Below are 20,295 nucleotides of genomic sequence, written 5' to 3' on the forward strand. Positions count from 1 at the left end.
AGGGACCAAGACCATGAACTACAACTACTAAGCCCCTGTGCTGCAACTACTAAAGCCTCCTCACCTAGAGCCCACACTCCACAACAAGAGAAGCCACCACTGTGAGAAGCCCATGCACTGCAAAGAAGATCAGCTCCTGCTCTCCACAACTAGAGAAAGCCTAGGCACAGCAACTAGGATCCAGCACAGCCAAAAAATATATGAAGTAAATAAATTTTAAAAGAAAGAGGAGAACTAGCAACGGATATTACAGAAATTTTTTAAAAATTAAGAGGATACTATGAACAATTATATGCCAACAGATTAGACAATCTAGAAGAAATAGACAAATTTCTAGAAACATACAACCCATACAACAAAACTGAATAAGGAAGAAATAGATAATTTGAATAAACCTATCACTAGAAGTGAAATAGATTTTGCAATTTTAAAACTCCCTGCAAACGAAAGTCCAGGACTGATGGCTTCACTGGGGAATTCTACCAAACATAAGGAGAACTTTTACTGATTGCTCTCACACTCTTCCAAAAAACTGAAGGGGAGAGAACACTCCCAAAGTCATTCTATGAGCCACCATCACCCTGATACCAAAACCAGACAAAACCACTCCAAAAAGGAAAACTACAGACCAATATCTTTGATGAATATAGATGCAAAAATTCTCAACAAAATACTAGTAAAACAAATCCAACAAAGAGCATACACCATTATCAAGCTGGATTTATCCCAGCATCACAACGATGATTCAACATATGCAAGTCAATCAAGTGTGATACACCACATCAACAAAGGACAAAAACCACACGATCATCTCAATAGATGCAGAAAACGCATTTGATAAAATTCAACATCCACCCACAATAAAAACTCTTGTCAAAGTGAGTATAGAGGGATCACATCTCAACATAATTATAGCTACTTATTTCAAATCTACAGTCAACATAATGCACAACAGTGAAAAACTGAAAGCGTTCCCACTAATCTGAAACAAGACATAGAGGCCCACTCCCACCACTTCTATACTGCATTATATTGGGAGTCCTAGCAACCAGGATGAGACAAGAAAGGAATAAAAGATATCCAAATTGGAAGAGAAGAGGTGAAGTCGCCATAAATGCAGATGACATGGTACTATATAGAGAAAGCATTAAAGACTTTACACAAAAATACTGGAACTAACAAATGAATTCAGTGAGGTAGCAGATACAAGATTAACGTACAGAAATCTGTTGCATTTCTTTCCCCCGACAATGAAATATCAGAAATTGGAAAAAAAAAAGCCCTTTTAAAATGTCAGCATGGACATCTCTTGTGATCCAGTGGTTAAGAATTTACCTTGCAATGCAGGAGACAAGGGTCTGATCCCTAGTCAGGGAACTAAGCTACCACATACCTCAGAGCAACTAAGCCCACACACAAGTACTGAGCCCTCACACTCTGGAGCCTCTGAGCCACAGCTAGAAAGCCGCAGCAGAGATTCTGCATGCCACGACTAAGACCCAACACAGCCAAACACATAAATATTTAAACAAACAAAAAATTCCATCAAAAGATAAATACCTTAGAAATAAATTTGACAAAGGAGGTGAAACTCTTATATGCTGAGAGCTATAAAATATTGATAAAGGAAATTGAAGGTGATTTAGAGAAATGGAAAGTTATCCCATACTTTTAGATGGGAAAAATGAATATTAATGTTGTAATATTTTGATAGCACCATCCAGAGATAAGGACATATATTTTTAATGTACACACAGACATTAGGCTTCCCTGGTGGCTCAGATGTTAAAAAATCTGCCTGACAATGCAGGAGACCTGGGTTCGATCCCTGGAGAAAGGCATGGCAACCCTCTCCAGTATTCTTGCCTGGAGAATCCCATGGACAGAGGAGCCTGATGGGCTAAATCCAGGAGGTGGCAAAGAGTCAGATACTGCTGAGTGACTGATACTTTCACTTTTCACACAGACATACATACATCTAGATAGACACAGACAGAGATCTCATACCTTCCCAGCTTAAGTTTCGGAAAGCCTCTGTCCCTCTCCCACTTTTTTCTCTCCCTTTCTGTTTTAAACTCTACTAATTGAGCTAAGGCTGTAGTCTCAGATGATGTAGGCTGTTTTTCCTTTCAAGGACATACCAAGAGTTATAACTTTAAGGTTCCTCCTAGGAAATTGTTTCCTCTCTCAGGGTCAGAATATTGAAAAGGTGTTTTATCAAGCTGACTTTCTCTAAATGTCAAAAGAGCTCCCTCCTGGCCGTTTAAGAGTTAAGATAAGTGTTCACGAGCACTGGCTCTGTTCCAGATGTACATGAAGCCAGATGGAGTTGGAGTGAGTGACTGCCCACCTGAGAGCTTTCCTCCTACAGGAAAGCACGCACAACATGGACCAGAAGGACGAAGTCAGGACGGCTCTCCCCTAGGGGGCGCTGTCCCGCGCACGGCTTCCGAAAAGCACTCCCATTACTGTGACACCAAAAACTTTTGAGCCCTAACTTTCTCAAAAGGCCCCTGGGGTGCCTTATACACCTACCCCTCCTGGAAGCCATTACTCTCAAATCATTATCTTCTAGGTGGAAAGCCCTTTTGGAACCCAATTATATTTGTTTTTCTTCTTAATCAGCATACTCCATGGGATATGATTCCAAAAATTAACAGTGATTGTCTCTCAGGAGGAAATTGAAGAATGGAGACACAAACTTATTTGTCAGTATTTTCCCTTTGAGCTTTACTTGAAGATTTTTGTCTATTTTTTTAAACCCCTGATTGGATCCAATCAATTTTCATAATCTTATTAGCAAACAGATTACATTACATCAGAAAAATAATGTGTTGCTATGGTCAGAAGGGTGTGGTTTCTAAACTGTGAATGAGTGAGTTGCTCGGCCGTGTCCAACTCTTTGTGACCCCAGGGACTGAGGTGGTTTCTAAGATTTGCTTCAAATTCCCCGGGGGGAGCAAGTGAGAGGGGATGTAGAGATGAAAACAGATTGGCCAGGAGTGAACTGTTGGGGCAGGGTGCTCCTTCCATTCTTCCAATTTGGGGCATGTTAGAAAACATCGACAGTAAAAATAGCCTTGAAAATGTACACATTGAAAAGAAGTTTGTCCTGTATAAGAATCAATCCATGTCTCAGAATTCAGGGTCTCCCACCCAGACTGCTGATGGCCTCCTTTCCCCTTTCCTGCTCGACTTCCCGTAGCACTGACCACCTTCCAATACGCGAGGTCATTTCCATGTTAAGTCTATGTTCATGATGGCCCATGTGAATCACAATCTGATTTCATGCTTATTTCATTTTTAAAAAATGTTTTATTCTCTTCTACATTTGTGGAGAGGATTGGAGGGGAAGGGTGGCAGGGGGATTTTTTTTTTCTTGGCCACAGACCTTGGCATGCAGGGATCTTAGTTCCCTGACCAGGGATCAATCTCACTCCCGCTATAGCGAAAGCTCAGAGTCTTAACCCCTGGACTGCCAGGAAAATCCCAGAGGATTTTATTTTTTACTGATTTCCCAATAGTATCTAATTTGCTTAGCATGCCTCCTATTCACCATGTCTCTCCCCCTAGAGGGTAAGTTCCATGTGGGCAAGAATCTAGGTCTAGTTTTACTTGCTGATGTTGAAAATTGTATGTGTAACTCTCCTTTTATTTTTATTGGATAGAGTCAGTATACAGATTAAAACCAAGGATTCTTGAGCCAGCCTGAGTGAAAGTCGCTCAGTTGTGTCTGACTCCTTGTGACTTCATGGACTATACATTCCATGGAATTCTCCAGGCAAGAATACTGGAGCCGTTCCCTTCTCCAGGGGATCTTCCCAACCCAGGGATTGAACCCAGGTCTCCTGCATTGTGGGTGGATTCTTTTACCAGCTGAGCCACTACGGAAGCCCAAGAATACTGGAGTGAGTAGCCTATCCCTTCTCCAGCAGATCTTCCCAACCCAGGAATAGAACCAAAGTCTCCTGCATTGCAGGCGGATTCTTTGTCAGCTGAGCTACCAGGGAAGTCCTCTGAGGCAGCCTGGTTAGGTTCAAATCCCAGCTCTGCCACCTACTAGCCGTGTGACCTTGGGCAGGTCACTTGGCCTCAGTTTTCTGAGCTGTGAAGTGGGGACATAGCCGTATTTACTATTACCCTGATTGGTAATAAAAGACTCCATGAAGGTTGGCTGGGGCTTCCCCAGTGGCTCAGTGGTAAAGAATCCACGTGCCAACCAGGAGACATAGGTTCCATTCCTGGGTTGAGAAGATTCCCCTGGAGAAGGGAATGGCGGCACACTTCAGTATTCTTGCCTGGGAAATCCCATGGGCAGAGGAACCTGGCAGGCTGTAGTCCATGAGGTCACAGAGGAGTCGGATATGACTTACAACATGATTAAACAACAACAAAAGCACTTATTTAGGGCATCAAATAGAAATGCATTTGCTTCCTACTGGAGCCTGTTTTCTCCTGCGCAATGTGATCTGAGTTAGTGATGTCGGATACTTAAAGGTGGTAAGAATTTTATGTGACCTAATGAATAGGAAGCCTCCAACTCAGATGTCTGACCCAAATAACAGCAATTGCTCAGCACCAAAGGTCTTTTTTTTCTTTTTAATGGCAAAGACCTAACAGAAGCAGAAGAGATTAAGAAGAGATGGCAAGAACACACAGAAGAACAGTACAAAAAAGCTCTTAATGACCCAGATAACCATGATGATGTGGTCCTTCACCTAGAGCCAGACATCCAGAAGTGTGAAGTAAAGTGGGCCTTAGAAAGCATTACTATGAACAAAGCTAGTGGAGGTGATGGAATTCCAGCTGAGCTATTTCAAATCCTAAAAGATGATGTTGTTAAAGTGCTACACTCATTATGTCAGCAAATTTGGAAAACTCAGCTGTGGCCACAGGACTGGAAAAGGTCAGTTTTCATTCCAATCCCAAAGAAAGGTAACAGCAAAGAATGCTCAAATTAGCGTACATTTGCCCTCATTTCACATGCCAGCAAGATTATGCTCAAGTCCTTCAGACTAAGCTTCAGCAGTACATGAACCAAGAACTTCCAGATGTACAAACTGGATTTGGAAAACGCAGAGGAACCAGGGATCAAATTGCTAGCATACACTGGATAGAGTTGATACACAGATTAAAAGCAAGGATTCACACTCAGGGAGATAGTGAAGGACAGGCAAGCCTGGCAGTTCATGGGGTCGCAAAGAGTTGGACACAACTGAACAACAACAACAATTCCTTTCTTTATTTTTGGCGGTGCTGGTTCTTCGTTGCTGCGCACGGGCTTTCTCTAGTTTCAGTTTGCCAACTTCCTCACTGCGGTGGTTTCTCTTGTTAGGTTTCATGGGCTCTAGGGCACATGCAGATAGATCTCAGTAGTTACTACACGTGGGCTCAGTAGTAGCGGCGCTCAGGCTTAGTTGCGCTTCCGCATGTGGGAGCTTTCTAGACCAGGAATCAAACCGGTGTCCCCTGCATTGGTAGGTGTATTCATAACCACTGGACCACCAGGGAAGCCCAGCACCAAGGGTCTTGCAACCTGGTTAGGGACATGCCAAGGGGTCACTGGTGGGGGTGACAATGTAAAGACTGACTACTTCAGCCAACCCCTCCCTCTTCCAAGGCTTTTCTTCAGTTGAGTAGCTACCCCGAGGCCCAGTGGAGGGATTTTCTAGAGATCACCTAGGCAGGAAAGGGAGGGGCGGGCTTGTAAGTAGAGGCCCAGGGAGGAGGGGCAGGACAGTGAGAAGGGAGGGGCGGGCAGAGAATGTGGAATCAGAGAGTGGGAGTGGGTTGTGGAGGGTGGTGCTGGGTGGGAAGAAGGGAGGGGCCAGAGAATAAAAAGGGCAGATGTAGAGATGGGGGCACCTGAAGTTTGGTTGCCTGCAAGGAGCAATGACTGAGATGCAGGGTAGGGCTTGGGGGCTGCACGGCCCCAGAGGGGACTGGTTGGGGGGCAGCTGTGGGGAGCACGGTGGAGAGTGGAGGGGCTGGGAGCCTGGCAAGGACAGCTTGGGAGTCTGGGGACTTGAGGACGGGGCTGGGGGTGATGAAGATAGGGAGGCAGCTGGTGGGGTTTGGGGGAGTGACAGCCTTGGGGTGTGGCTGGCAGGGGCGGGGCTGGTGGAGGCTGGAGGTCATGGACCTTCTGGCGTCTTGACACCGGGTCTCCAGCAGCCGCAGCCTGGCCTGGCGAGGACGACCTGTGGGCCTCCGGGGGCCTGCCCGCCAGGGTCGCCACTCCGGACCCGGAACCCGAGGAGGTGCTGGACCTGAACCGACTGCCAAACGAGCTGCTCCAGAAGGTGCTGAGCTACCTGCCCCCGAGCACGCTGCTCCGGCACTGCCGCCAGGTGTGCCGGCGCTGGCGAGACGTGGTGGACGACTGGGGCCTGTGGCGGAGCATCCTGCCCTGGAAACATCCCGACCTGTGGCCCGTCATCCGCACCTGCCTGCCCCCTGCCGACGACCCCGGGCCCTGCATCCTGGGCCGCTTCTGCGAGCGCAGACCCATAGGACGCAACCTTCTCTTGAACCCTCATGGCCTAGGTGGGGAGCCCAGGAAAGGGTCCTTGTGGGAGCACGTGGGAGGACGCGAAAGGGGCAGGTACGGGAAAGACGAGAGGCCTGTACCTGGGCGAGTGGGCTGGCTGGGAACTTGGTCACCAACCTTTTTTTTTTTTTTTAATGGAAGGATTTTTGAACCAGACGATGCTGAGCGCCGGGGCTGCCTGGGGTGTAGAGGAAAATGCGAGGGTGGGCCCGCCGATGGTCGATATGCAGAGCTGGTTCCTGTCTACCTACAGGTGATGTCCCTAGTTCTCAAGAGTCAGGGCGGTTGTTGAGTACTTGTTTGGTTCTCACTGACCTTGCTCCCTCTTTCCTAGGTGGTGTCAACAGAAGCAGGTGCTGGACCTGGAGAAGGAGGGTCTGTGGTGGGAACTCCTGGATAGTGGAAAGATTGAGATCTGTGTCTCCAACTGGTGAGTGTGATGACAAAAACAGCCCTTTAGCTGAGCAGTGGCCTTGGTTTGGGTGACTTCATGTAGGTCTCCTAGCAGCTTCTTGGATAAGCAGGAAGGGAAATGACTTCATCACCATCAGAGCTTTATTACTTAGCAACATCCTCTCCCTGAACCGTCTCTCAGCCCCCAAAGGGACCTGGACTGGAAGATGCCTGGTTGGATCCTAGCAGAGGACTTGAGTCCAACTAAGTCTTGTCTGTGAATGAGATACTCCTTGGTTCAGGAGGGGACAAGATAGAAGAGTTGTCTAAGAGGTCAGATTCTGGAACCAGACCTCTCACACTCAAATCCCAGCTTCCTGGCTTTGTGGCCTTGGGCAAGTCACAGTGTCCCTCCATTTCCCTGTCTTTATAAGACAGGGTTATACACCAGCTGCAAAGCCAGTTGTTTCAGTGGAGAAAAGGCTGTACAGAAGAGTGGGTTTTTTTAAAATATTTATTTGCTTTACTGTGCTGGGTCTTAATTCCAGCACGAGGGGCTGGCATGTAGGATCTAGTTCCCTGACCAGGGATCAAACCCGCCCCTCCCCCCACCGCCGCTTTAAGAATGCAGAGTCTTAGCCAATGGACCACCAGGGAAGTCCCTGAGCCTGTTTTATTGTATTACTTATTTATAGGTGTGCTGGGTCTTTGCTGCTGTACGAGATTTATCTAGCTGTGGCGAGCAGGGGCTGCTCTCTAGTGCACAGGCTTCTCACTGCAGTGGCTTTCTCTTGTTGCAGGGCACGGGGTCTCGAGCACAGGCTCACTAGTATGGTGCGCAGGCTTAGTTCCTCTGCGGCATGTGGGCTCTTCCTGGATCAGGGAGCAAGCCCCTGTCTCCTGCACTGGCAGGCCGGTTCCTCACACATTGAGCCACCAGGGAAGCCCTCCCCCAAGTTTTTACCAGGGCTTTATCGTGTGTTAACCTCCAGGTCAATTCATAGTCCATCCTTCATCCTAAGTCACATTGTTGATCTTCCTGGAGTGGCTCGCCTCCATTATGTGACTATAATGGAGGATGTGGTCAGCCCCAACCATGTCATATTGACAGGCTATTTGCATGTGTGTGTGTGAGTGTGTGTGTGACTGACACAGAACAGTATGAAAGGTAGTCAGAAGAACACAAAAATAAATGAATACAAAGTTAGGACAAAATACTGTGGGAAGAAGTAGAACGGACATCTGTTTCTAAGAAGTGGAGTGATATGAAGTCTCTGTGAAAGATAGTTGTTTGTGTGTTTGTACAGCCCATTACTCTTAATTCTTTAAATTTTAATTTCTCACATCAAAATGTAGCTATCTATTTGGAGGTCGTTTCTTTGAATGTTGCTGGATAGCCCACCACCAATTTATTTAGGTGCCCCTGGATCCTGTTACATGACTGATAAAAAAAATTGTACCTTAAAACATCACCATTGTATACATTGGAAATGATATCTTGGCCGCCACTGAAATATATTATAGGATGAGAAATAAGACAATGGAAGGAGGTCCCTTGAAGCTTCCCAGGTGGCGCCAGTGGTAAAGAACCTGTCTGCCAATGCAGGAGATATGAGACACGGGTTTGATCCCTGGGTTGGGATAATCCCCTGGAGGAGGGCATGGCAACCCACTCCTGTGTTCTTGTGTGGAGAATCCCATGGGCAGAGGAGCCTGGAGGGCTATAGTCCATAGGGTCACAAATACTCAGGCATGACTGAGCGACTTAGCATGCACATGCACCTTTAAGCCTGGGATTCTAGATCATTCCTTCTGAAATGAATGTGCAGACCAGCTGGGGAGCGTGTTTAGTGCATATGGATTCAGTTAGATATGCAATGGGGTCAAGCTCCCCCATGACACTGACGGTGCTAGTTCCCATGACAACATTTGGTTGTATGCATGGCAAGGCCATTCAGGTGAAGGCAGGCAGACCCCCAAAGAGATGGGGTGACCAGATCAGGCTTCACAGTCTCCCTTCTGCTACAGGTGGTTCGATGACCGAGACGCTGTCTGTTTGTATCGGCTAATTGTCCAACTTTTAGATGCCAACAAGGCTGTCCTGCATCACTTCTCTCCTTTGCCTTTTCCCACCCATCGGTTGGGCAAGTGTTTCTTCTTTGAGGTGAGTCTCTGAGAGGGCTGTGGGAAAGGACAGTGGAACCTGTGATGACTTATGGCTGCATTAACAAATTGCCCCAGAAGTTAGTTGCTTAATATCAACAGCAGTCATCTTATCTCCTCTCATAGTTTCTATGAGGACGATTTTGCTGGGAGTTTCTGGCTCTGGTCTCATGTCGTTCCCTTCAGACACAGGCTGGAGTTGAAGGGCAGGGTGGAGTGTGAGTGTGTAGACAGCAGCTGGTGGATGGCTAAGCAGCTCTTGATTTAGTCTCAGAGCTTGGCCATGGGATCTCCCTGCTTGCTCTAGTTGGGGCTTCCTCACAGAATGGTGGCTTTGAGGCAGTCAGCTGCTTTCTGGTGGCTCAGGGCTCCACCATGAGGCTTCTGGACAAACCAGCAGAAGCTGCGTTGTCTCTGTGACCCCGTCGTGGAAGTCACTTGGTGAGTGGGACTCAGCATCACTCCCACCACACTCTTGGTTACAATGAAACCCGCCCAGATTCAAGGGGGTGGGAATTAGACCCCACCGCTGGGTGAGGAGTGGCATGATTCTAGAAGGATGTGTGGAAGTAGAGACCTTGTTGCAGCCATCTGTAGGTAATACCACCTGCCAGAAGGCCCCCAACTCAGCTTTTGAGGGGAAGGCCATGGCACAGTGGGACTTATCTCTTTTTCTGTCTACAGGTCAACCATGTGTTCTCCAACCTCAAGAAAGGTGTTCGATTTGTGTGTATTGAACAGTGGGTCCGGGGCTTTGAGTTCTTGTGTGAGCAGCTCGGAGACTGTCCATTACACCCCAGCGTGACCGTGCGGCTCCGTCAGGCACTACCTGATCATGCCTTTCATTCAGGTTCTGGGACCACTGGCTGAGCCATCTCAGTATTAAGGACTTGTAGCTCCTGGCCTCTGGGGATAACATGAATCCAGTTGAAGTTTCTCATGGGCCCTGTCTTCAGGTTCTGGAAGCTACAGGAAGAACATTCTTACATCAGATTTACTGGTTGCCACTGCTCTAGTGAGTGGAGACGCATAGGTGAAGACAGAGAAATGTTGAGAAGGCTCTTCACCCTCCCCCCACGCCAGGCTCTCTGGTTCAGTCCCTGTGCCCGCTGCCCTTGTTTCCTTCTGGTTCTGCTGCAGAGGCTTCATTGGTCTTGTGCAGAAAGCCATCTCCTCGTGTCTAAACTAGAAGCTCATCCCTTTGGCTAAGAAAATCCCAGCCCCCATTGGTGGGGAACTTAACCTCATGGGGTTTCAAGACTGGGACCAGGACTCAGAGCAGGAAGTCAAACTATCTCAAAAACCGTTTGGAGACAGAGGGTTCTGCCCACCCTGTGAACAATGATGTGGTCCCCTGAGCCCAACCCTACCCTGGATCCTATGGTGTATAAAATTATTTTGTTACATTTTGAAATTCTTTTCAAATATGGAGAGAATAAATCAGGAACATATCTGCCAATCATAGGTAATAAAGGTAATACAATCTTGCCAAATTGTCTCAACAGTTTTTAATAGTAATACAATATTACAGCCTTGGTGACTACTGGATTCAGAGTAAGGAGCTGTTTCAGTTGAGGAAAAACTGTACAGAAGGAAACATCTAGAGACGGTATTCTCCAGTGGAGAGAATGGAACAGTCAAAACGCTATTTCCCAAGCCCTAAGGAAATCATGGGGTCAAAGATTATCAACCAGGGTTAGAAGGCTTAGGCAGGCAGTGGATGTGGGCACAGTGTCACAGGGACATCACACTTGTGACATTCCAGTCACGAAAGTAAGAGAGAACCATGCAATGGCAGGATCCGGCTGTCCCCACCCCAGTCCAGGGGTCACAGCTGCCCGTTCCCTGCTGCAGGATCCCTAAGGAGCTCCAGGTCTCCAGATGGAAAGCAGATGAAGCCGCTGCTGCCTTTGATGTGTCCACCCTGAACTGTCCCCCCACCTGCAGTAGAAGATGGGACACACCCCAAGGGAAGGGTGTTTTGTCAGTACCATCCAAAGGGGAGCGTGACAGGTTGAAACAGACCCGAGATTCATGACCACATGCAGTGTGTGGCCCTGGAGTAGATACTGGTTCAGATTCAACTCTGGAGGATATTTTTGGGTCAACCGGAGGACTTTGGATAGAAGGAATATGAGACAGGCATTTACAGGAAGGGAAAGATGGAGACCATTGCCTGAAAAGCAAACATATTACTTAACTTTCACATATATACTCACGTGTAGTATCATACCTATACGCATATTTGTAGGTGTGTTTACATATATGCCAAATTTAATATGTGTGTATGTGCGTGCTAAGTCATTTCAGTCATGTCCGACTCTGTGTGACCCCATGAACTGTAGCCCACCAGGCTGCTCTTTTCATGAGATTCTCCAGGCAAGAATACTGGAGTGGGTTGCCATGCCCTCCTCCAGGGGATCTTCCCAAACCAGGCACTGAACTAACATCTCTTAGATCTCCTGCATTGGCATGTGGGTTCTTTACCACTAGTGCCACCTGGGAAGCTTCAATTAAACTTATACACATACTTATTTAAATATATATTTATATATATTTCCTTGTAGTTGTATTATGGATTACCTTCTGGATATCCTAAAGAAGGAAATGGCAACTGACTCCAGTACTCTTGCCTGGAAAATTCCATGGACAGAGGAGCCTGATAGGCTACAGTCCAAGGGGTCAAAAAGAGTCAGACATGACTGAGCGATTTCACAAGAATATGAACCAAAGCATTACAGGCTTACCACAGTGGTGAACAGTGAATAGAAGTTACTTCTGTAAGTAAGTACTGTACTTACTTATTTTGTAAGTACTTTTGTACTTACTTATTTTGCATACCTGAATTACTCATTTTCTATATGTGTGTGTAGGAATACTAAGTTACAACAAATATGAAACATCCTCCAATGCAATTTCCCTTCACTTTCAGATATAACCACTTTTCGAAGACATCTTTGCTGACAGGGTTTTAAAATTTTGTTTGGAGAATTCTGTATACAAGCAAATGTAGAGAGAAGAGTATTGTTACTTCCATGTCACTTTCTGTTACCCAGAAACTGTTTCAACTTAGGGCCAGTCCTCAATCCACATCCTTCTCTTTATATTTTTAATGTATATTTTAATATTTTACTTATTTGTTAATTAGAGGAAAATTGCTTTACGATGTTGTGTTGATTTCTGCCATACAACAATACAGATCAGCCATAATTATACATATATCTCCTCCCTCTTGAGCCTCCCTCTCCTCCCCCATCCCACCCATCTAGGTCATCACAGAGCACCAGACTGGGCTCCCTGTGTTATACAGCAACTTCCCGCCAGCTATCTATGTTACACATGGTTGTGTATACATGTCAGTGCTATTGTTTCCATTTGTCCCACTCTTTGCTTCCCCTACTGTGTGCACAATTCCGTTTTATCTGCATCTCCATTCCTTCTCTGCAAATAGGTTCATTAATACCATTTTTCTAGATACTATTGATATATATACATATGCATTACTATACAGTACTTGCTTTTCTCTTTCTAATGTACTTCACTCTATATAACAAGTTCTAGGTTCATCCACCTCACCAAAACTGCCTCAATTTTGTTTATATATATATATATATATACACACACAGACCATTTTTTAAGTCTTTATTGAATTTGTTATAATATTGTTTTTGTTCTGTGTTTTGGGTTTCTGGCCATGAGGCATGTGGGACCTTAGTTCCCTGACCAGGGATCAAACCCGCACCCTCTGCGTTGGAAGGTGAAGTCTTAACCACTGGACCATCAGGGACATCCAAATTCTTTTTTTTGGCACAATCTCAAACTTAAAGAGAAGTCATAGTTACAGCAGAGGATTTTTCCACCGAAAATATTTAGCACATTTACAACCGGATGCACTATCACCACCTTTAGTGTGTATTTTCTGCACCCATTAGACTCAAGAGGTCACACTGATTAAATAACTGCCTGATGGCAGAAAAGGATTAACATAGCTTGGCCTCTCCTTCTAAAGGAGTGTGTCTCAGGAGTGAGTCCAGCTGTATGCTGAGACCCCCAAGTCCTTCTGGCAAATATGCAGCCATGGGGGTAGCCTTGGGGACACACACAAACACACGCACAGTGGTGGCAGGGGTGGCATTGCTAGAAAGATCCTGGCTGCCTAAACTATGGCCCTTCTATCTGTGAAAGGGAGGGGGTGGGTGGAATGGGGAAACCCCAGTGCCTGGTGGCCATGGAGTTGCTCGTGGTTTGAAACAGCTAAGCTGCTCTGTTTGATCTGAGCCCCGCACAACCGAGTTCCCCTAACAAGTCTATGAGTGACCTCTCAATCCAAAACTTGATTTCTTTTCTTCTCCCATAGCTGTTCCCTCCAAGATTGAGGGGCGTCAAAGAAAAAGCGGAAACAAAACTGAGTAGGATCCTCCTGGGTACAAAAGCCTTTCCTTCCGAGACCCCCATTTCTTGTTTGCAGGAAACAGGCTTCAGCCTCCTATGCTGTCCCTGAGTTCCAGTGAAAGAAATGTAACATATTTCCATCTAGGGAAGACATTCTGGCTTATATATGATGCAAGCGAGACTTGAACCCAGCCAACACCCAGATTGAATCCATGGTCTTTTAACAGATCATACCTGGTCTCAGGAGTTAATGAAGCTCAGGTCCTTGATATCTCACTGCAGAAAGAATTCAGTCAGAAACTAAGTAATAGGTAAGAAGTAGATTCATTTAGAGAGAAACACATTCCACAGACAGAACACGGGTCATCCTAGAAAGGGAGAGTCCCCAAAATATGGTGTGGTTAGATTTTATGAGCTGGGTAATTTCATAGGCTGATGAGTGGGAGGTTATTTGGGGGGAAGGGGTGGAGATTTCCAGGAACTAGACTACCACTCACTTTTTGACCTTTTATGGTTGGTCTCAGAACTGTTGGGGCTTCCCTGGTGGCTCAGACAGTAAAGAATCCACTTGCAGTACAGGAGACCCACATTTGATCCCTGGGTCGGGAAGATCCCCTGGAGAAAGGCATGACAACACACTCCAGTATTCTTGCCTGGAGAATCCCCACGGACAGAGGACCCTGGCAGGCTACAGTCCATGGGGTCGCAAAGAGTCGGACACGACTGAGCGACTAAGCTCAGCACACACAGAAGAGAATAGCTTTATTGCTTTGCTGGGCAAGCGGGGACCACAGCAGGCTGTGCTGTGTTTAGTCACTCAGTCATGTCCGACTCTTTGCGACCCCATGAACTGTAGCCCACCAGACTCCTCTGTCCATGAGATTCTCCAGGCAAGAATACTGGAGTGGGCTGCCATGCACTCCTTCGGGGGATCTTCCCGACCCAGGAATCAAACCCAGGTCTCCCACATTGCAGGCAGACTCTTTACTGACTGAACCACCAGGGAAGCCCACAGCAGGCCAATGCCCTCAAAACCATGTGTTCTAACTTGGGGAAGATAGAGTTTTTACAGTAATTGTTCAGAGAAGGCATTATCAGATGGTGGACATTCTTCTGACGGGTTGGTGGCGAGGTAAGTAGGAGTCAACATCATCAACTTTCATGTCCAACTGGTCTGGGGTCTACATGCTTGTGGGCAGCATAGAAGTTAATCATTAACTTCTCCCACCTGGAGGGGATTTCAGTATCTGCAAAATAGCTCAAAGATATTGTTGTGTGCATACCCGTTGGTGGAGAAACAGGATCTTTCCCCAAGGCTGCTCTTGACTGTTTCTCCCTGATCTTGCATTCCCTCCCTTATTAACTGATTGAATCTGCCCATTCTCAGGGAAGGTCGTGGGGGCTGAATGAAGGCTATCTCCTGTAATCAGAGAAATGAGGGACACAGAAAGGCCTCAGGAGCCCCATGGTATCATTGCACTGGGAAACCAAAAAATTCGTGTGACTTGCTTTATTGAGATATTCACCTTGTTTGTAGTGGTCTAAAATTGAACACACAAAATCTCCAAGATATGCCTGTATTCCTCTGTCTTAATCATCCCACGGCCAGTGCCAAGCAACTAGAAAGCACATCAAGAGTCCAAAGCCCACTTAAATCATGCTGATGGCCCATTCCAAACTGTTTACCCTCCCCTGCCTTTACTGTGTTCTTAGTCACTCAGTCCCGTGTTTGACTCTGCAACCCCATGGACTGTAGCCCACCAGGCTCCTCTGATTCCACGGGATTTTTCAGGCAAGAATACTGGTATGGGTTGCCATTTCCTCCTCCAGGGGACCTTCCTAACCCAGGGATCAAACTAGTGTTTCTTGTGTCTCCTGCATTGCAGGTGGATTCTTTACCTGCTGAGCCATCAAGGAAGCCTTTCTTTTCTGAGCAAGCTCCAGTAAAGGTCATGATCTAAGCCTTTCCCTGGGTCCTATCTCCTATCCCTTGACCACACTGTGTCCTTCCCAAGTGGCCCTGTGCGACACACCTCCGGTTTCTAGGACCTGTGAGTACAAGAAACTTGCTTTCCCTGAGCCTCTCCTCTGTCTCCTCTTGTGGACTGACAATGGACTGACCATCTCATGAAAGGACACAAAACAATAAAATACTTTTAGGTAGTTAAAATAGGAAACAGGAGTCCAAAATGGTGGTGGCTAAAAGACAAGGAAGGGAAAAGCCCACAAAAATAGAACAAAGGAAGCTCCGAGGACCTGAGTAAGGACCTCAGGTAGAACAAACGGCACTCCTGGCTAGCCCAGTTTACATAGGGCAGGCCCAGAGGGGAGGAAAAAACATATAAAAAAAGGAGCCAAAGCACGCTGTCTCTCTCTTGTGTGCTGGCGCACTCCCCCACCCTCTTCTCTTCGCATCTTTGGGTCGGCATGCCCTCACGCCTGGAGGATGGATTCTCCTGCTATTTTCTACATAAAATAGAGCTGTAACACGGAGCTGTAACACTGATTTGTCTAAGAGCTATAACATGGTCTATTCGAGACCTGAGAGCTATGACATGGTCTGTCCAAGACCCGAGAGCTGTGACGCGCCGAGGGCTTTAATGTCTGTCACTCCAAATTGGACTTCCCTGGTGGCTCAGAGGTTAAAGCGTCTGCCTCCAATGTGGGAGACCTGGGTTCGATCCCTGGGTCGGGAAGATCCCCTGGAGAAGGAAATGGCAAACCACTCCAGTGTTCTTGCCTGGAGAATCCCATGGACGGAGGAGCCTGGCAGGCTACAGTCCACGGGGTCCAAGAGTCGGACACGACTGAGCGACTTTCCTTTCCTTTCCAAATCTTCGCTGTGATGAGACAGGACAAAGGAGCATACACTCGCCTGACAATACCATAAGCTTGTAATGTACACTAAAGAACCCTTCTGGATCAAGGAAAACAGCCAAAACAAGTGTGTGTGGTGGGGGTGGTGTGGGGGGGTGACAGAGGGGAGGAGGGGGACTTCCCTGGTGGTCCAGTGGTTAAGAATTCACCTTCCAATGCAGAGGACATGGATTCAATCCCTAGTAGCAGAACTAAGATCCCACATGCCACCCTGTGGGCCACAAAAGCTAGAGACGTCCACGCGCCACAATTAAGACCAGTGCAGCCAAATCAAAATTTGTGCGATATTCCCTTGTGTTTGTCACTAACAGGAGGATTGAAATTTGAACTGTTTGAGTATCTCCATAAATAATTATTTTTGCTGTGTGTGTAGGCTAAGTCACTTCAGTTGTGCCTGACTCTTTTCAACCCCATGGACGATAGCCCACCAGGCTCCTTTGTCCATGGGATTCTCCAGGCAACAATACTGGAGTGTATTACCATGCCCTCCTCCAGGGGATCTTCCTGCCCCAGGATCAAACCCACATCTCTTACGTCTCCTGCATTGGCAGGTAGGTTCTTTACCACTAGCACCACCTGGGAAGACCAAAAGTGTCTTCAAATACTGCCAAATGTCTCCTGGGAGGACGAAGTCGCCCCAGTTGAGAACCATTGCCCTGGGTGAACCACTTAACTTCTAAGAACTTCCTCCTCTACATAATATTGCCAATAACAGTATTTATCTGGTATATCTTCACTATGTACCATATCTACCCATATAACAGCATGCACCTGCGTGTTAAACTGTGTGTTAACATGTGTGTTATGCTTGGAATAAGGCCTGGTATAGAGGGACAGCTGTCAGATGTAATTAGTATCATTATGTTATTATATGTAATTAGAGGCACACCCTTAGTGCTTAGAAGCTACTTTAACGCCTCTCAGCCATCTTGAATTAGTTCCTGTCTCTGAGCCTGTTTCCTTATGTGCAAGACTCTGTTCTGCTTTCTTGAGCATCCCCAGGGATTTCCCTCATAGCTCGGTGGATAAAGAATCCATCTGCAATGCAGGAGACCCAGGTTCGATCCCTGGGTCGGAAAGATCCCCTGGAGAAGAGAATGGCCACCCACTCCAGTATTCTTGCCTGGAGAATCCCATGGACAGAGGAGCCTGGTGGGCTACAGTTCATGGGGTCACATACAGTCGGACACAACCTACCTGTTAGTCAAACAGATTGTTTAAATATTAAAATATTCCACCCAGGTTGGTGAATATCGACTGCCAAGCCCCCTCCACTCTTCTGCTCCTTCTCAAGACTTCCTCACCACCTCCCATAATCAAAGGGACACACAGGGTGCTTCTGAGGCCCCGCTCCAGTGCTCAGCAATGACTGGGCTGCTATTAAAAAATGCAGATGTCATCTTAGTTCTGCTGTGGCAGCCCTGTTACTTGTCAACCATCCCCTTTCCTCGCTAACAGAACCACACAGTATATATATATAATTTTGATTTATTATTTATTTATTTTTGGCTGCGCTGGACCTTCATTGCTGTGCTCCGGCTTTCTCTAGTCACGGCGAGTAGGGTCTACTCTCTAGCCACGGTGCACGGGCTTCTCATTGCAGTGACTTCCTTGTTGTGCAGCACGGGCTCTGGGATGCACAGGTTTCACTAGTTGCGGCTCGTTGGCTTACTGGGATTTTTCTGCACGTGGGATTTTCCTAGATCAGGGATCGAACCGGTGTCCCCTGCATTTCAAGGCAGATTCTTTTAACTGGTGGACCACCAGGGAAGCCCAGAACTGCAATTTTTAAAAATACTTATTTTTATTTCTTTGGCTGCCCCTGGTCAGTTGTGGCACGTCGGATCTTCGATCTTTGTAGCAGTATGCAGGATCTTTAGCTGGGGCATGAGAACTCTTAGTTGCACCCTGTGGGATCTAGTTCCCCAACCAGGGATGGAACCCGGGCCCCCTGCATTGGGAGGGTAGGATCTTAGCCCACTGGACCACCAGGAAAGTCCCCGCGATATTTTTTGAGATGCAGCCACGGGCCAGCCTCAGGAGGCAGACATATTTCCCTTTATTGGATGCTGGCTCCTGCAGGAAGGTGGCCATGTGGCCCCGTTCTCCTCAGGGGAGGCCCTCTGTTCCCATTCCTTCCTGCCTCCGTGTGTAGTTAATAGCACCTGCAACTGAGGCCACCACCCTGATGGATAAAAGCCAATGTACTGAGGATGGTGAAGGGGAAGGAGAGACAGCCAGGCTCCTTGAGGACATAAGTAAATTACTGGACCCACCCTGGGGCTGGGGAGGGCAGGGGGCAGGCACTCACTGGCAGCAAGAAGCAGAGCGCTCCCAGAAGCTGGATCGGAGGGGCTGTTCTCCCCCAGGTGTCATTTCCACGGTGCCTCAGATCCTGGCCATGCTCTGCAGGAGTAGGGGTGGGGAGTGCCTGCCCGCGGCCGCCCAGCAGCCTATTCACCCCTGCTCCATGCTTGCATACCCTTACTGCCCTCAGTGCCTGTCCCTGCCAGTTTTCCATGCTAGGTCAGCAGACTTGAACTTTTCCCTAACCCAGCATAGCCATCTCTGGAGGGATCCTCAGGAGTCCCACCTCCCCATGGTCTTCCAAGTCATCAGCATCTCCCACCTCCAGTCACCTGAGCCATCTCTGACTGCCCCATGGTCAGCCCATCCCGAGCTCCTCGACTTCTCCACGGCAGTAATAAGCCCAAGACAAGTTTCAAAGAGGTAGAACCCAGAAGAGTGGTTTACAAATTTCTGGCCATGACTTATTGACAAGTCATAATTAGCACTTTGTTTTTAAATGGAATACAATAAAAAATTGATTTTTCCAGAGTACACAACATACTTTTTGTTGTTCAGTCCCCAAGACATGTCTGACTTGGCATATAATAAGGGTAAATAGCTACAAGAAATTCTGTGTACTGATTGCTATGGAAAATGTATTTCATACTCAGATTGTGGTTACAACATTTGGAAGGATATTGTGCCTTGAAGTCTGCAGCACATGCCTGGAAAGAATTAATATCAGGCCCCTCTAAACCTTTTGCTCAGGCCATCCTCAGGAAAAGTTCCTTTTGTTTAACCAGATGCTCAAATCAGACACCTTGGCCTCGTTCTGGATTCCTCTCTCTCCTGTCTCTCCACCCAGCCTAACAGAAAATCCTGTTTCTTCCCTTCGAAATACATGTAGAGTACAGTAGAAACTAATATTATTTTGTAAAGCAATTATACTACAATAAGATTTTTAATAATAGTAATAAATACATACATTTAATTATTTATTACCATTTAAATTGATGTTTTCGAACTGTGGTGCTGGAGAAGACTCTTGAGAGTTTTTTGGATAGCAAGGAGATCAAACCAGTCAATTCTAAAGGAAATCAGCCCTGAATATTCACTGGAAGAACTAATGCTGAAGCTGAAGCTCCAATACTTTGGCCACCTGATGTGATGAGCCGACTCATTAGAAAAGATCCTGATGCTGGAAAAGATTGAGGGTAGGAGGAGAAGGGGACGGCAGAGGATGAGATGGTTGGATAGCATCACCGACTCAATGGACATGAGTCTGAGCAAACTCTGGGGGATAATGAAGGACAGAGAAGCCTGGTGTGCTATAGTCCATGGGGTCACAAAGGGTCAGACACAACTTAGCGACTGAACAACAACTATTTAAACACACTTGAGATGATTAACTTTAAAATATATATGCAGAATCAGCCCCACCTCTGCCACCACCTGGCTCCAGTCCTGGGCAGGATTGCCTCTTACCTTGGTTATGATTCATCTAGTTTGGAGACAGCAGGATTCAGGAAGACACTCTGCACATAGTAGGTGCTGCATGCTGTAGGTGCTCATGTCTGGGCTGACTGAACCACCTCCTCACCCCTACTCAGTGAGGGTGGAAGGAGCAGGGC

General features: G+C 46.9%; 1 protein-coding gene across 1 annotated transcript; it reads left to right on the forward strand.

Moving 5' to 3' along the window:
* The first annotated feature begins 5,818 nt into the window (after positions 1-5,818).
* LOC145512930 (F-box only protein 27-like) lies at positions 5,819-10,599 on the forward strand. Its single transcript, XM_081507635.1, has 6 exons — positions 5,819-5,908; positions 6,172-6,546; positions 6,692-6,803; positions 6,885-6,980; positions 8,972-9,107; positions 9,791-10,599. The coding sequence occupies exons 1-6, from the start codon at positions 5,893-5,895 to the stop codon at positions 9,974-9,976; spliced, it is 921 nt and encodes a 306-aa protein (XP_081363761.1). The 5' UTR covers positions 5,819-5,892; the 3' UTR covers positions 9,977-10,599.
* Positions 10,600-20,295: the final 9,696 nt, after the last annotated feature.

This window comes from Giraffa tippelskirchi, chromosome 7 (assembly GCF_054371585.1).
Source record: "Giraffa tippelskirchi isolate mGirTip1 chromosome 7, T2T-mGirTip1v1.2.pri, whole genome shotgun sequence".
Taxonomy (NCBI): domain Eukaryota; kingdom Metazoa; phylum Chordata; class Mammalia; order Artiodactyla; family Giraffidae; genus Giraffa; species Giraffa tippelskirchi.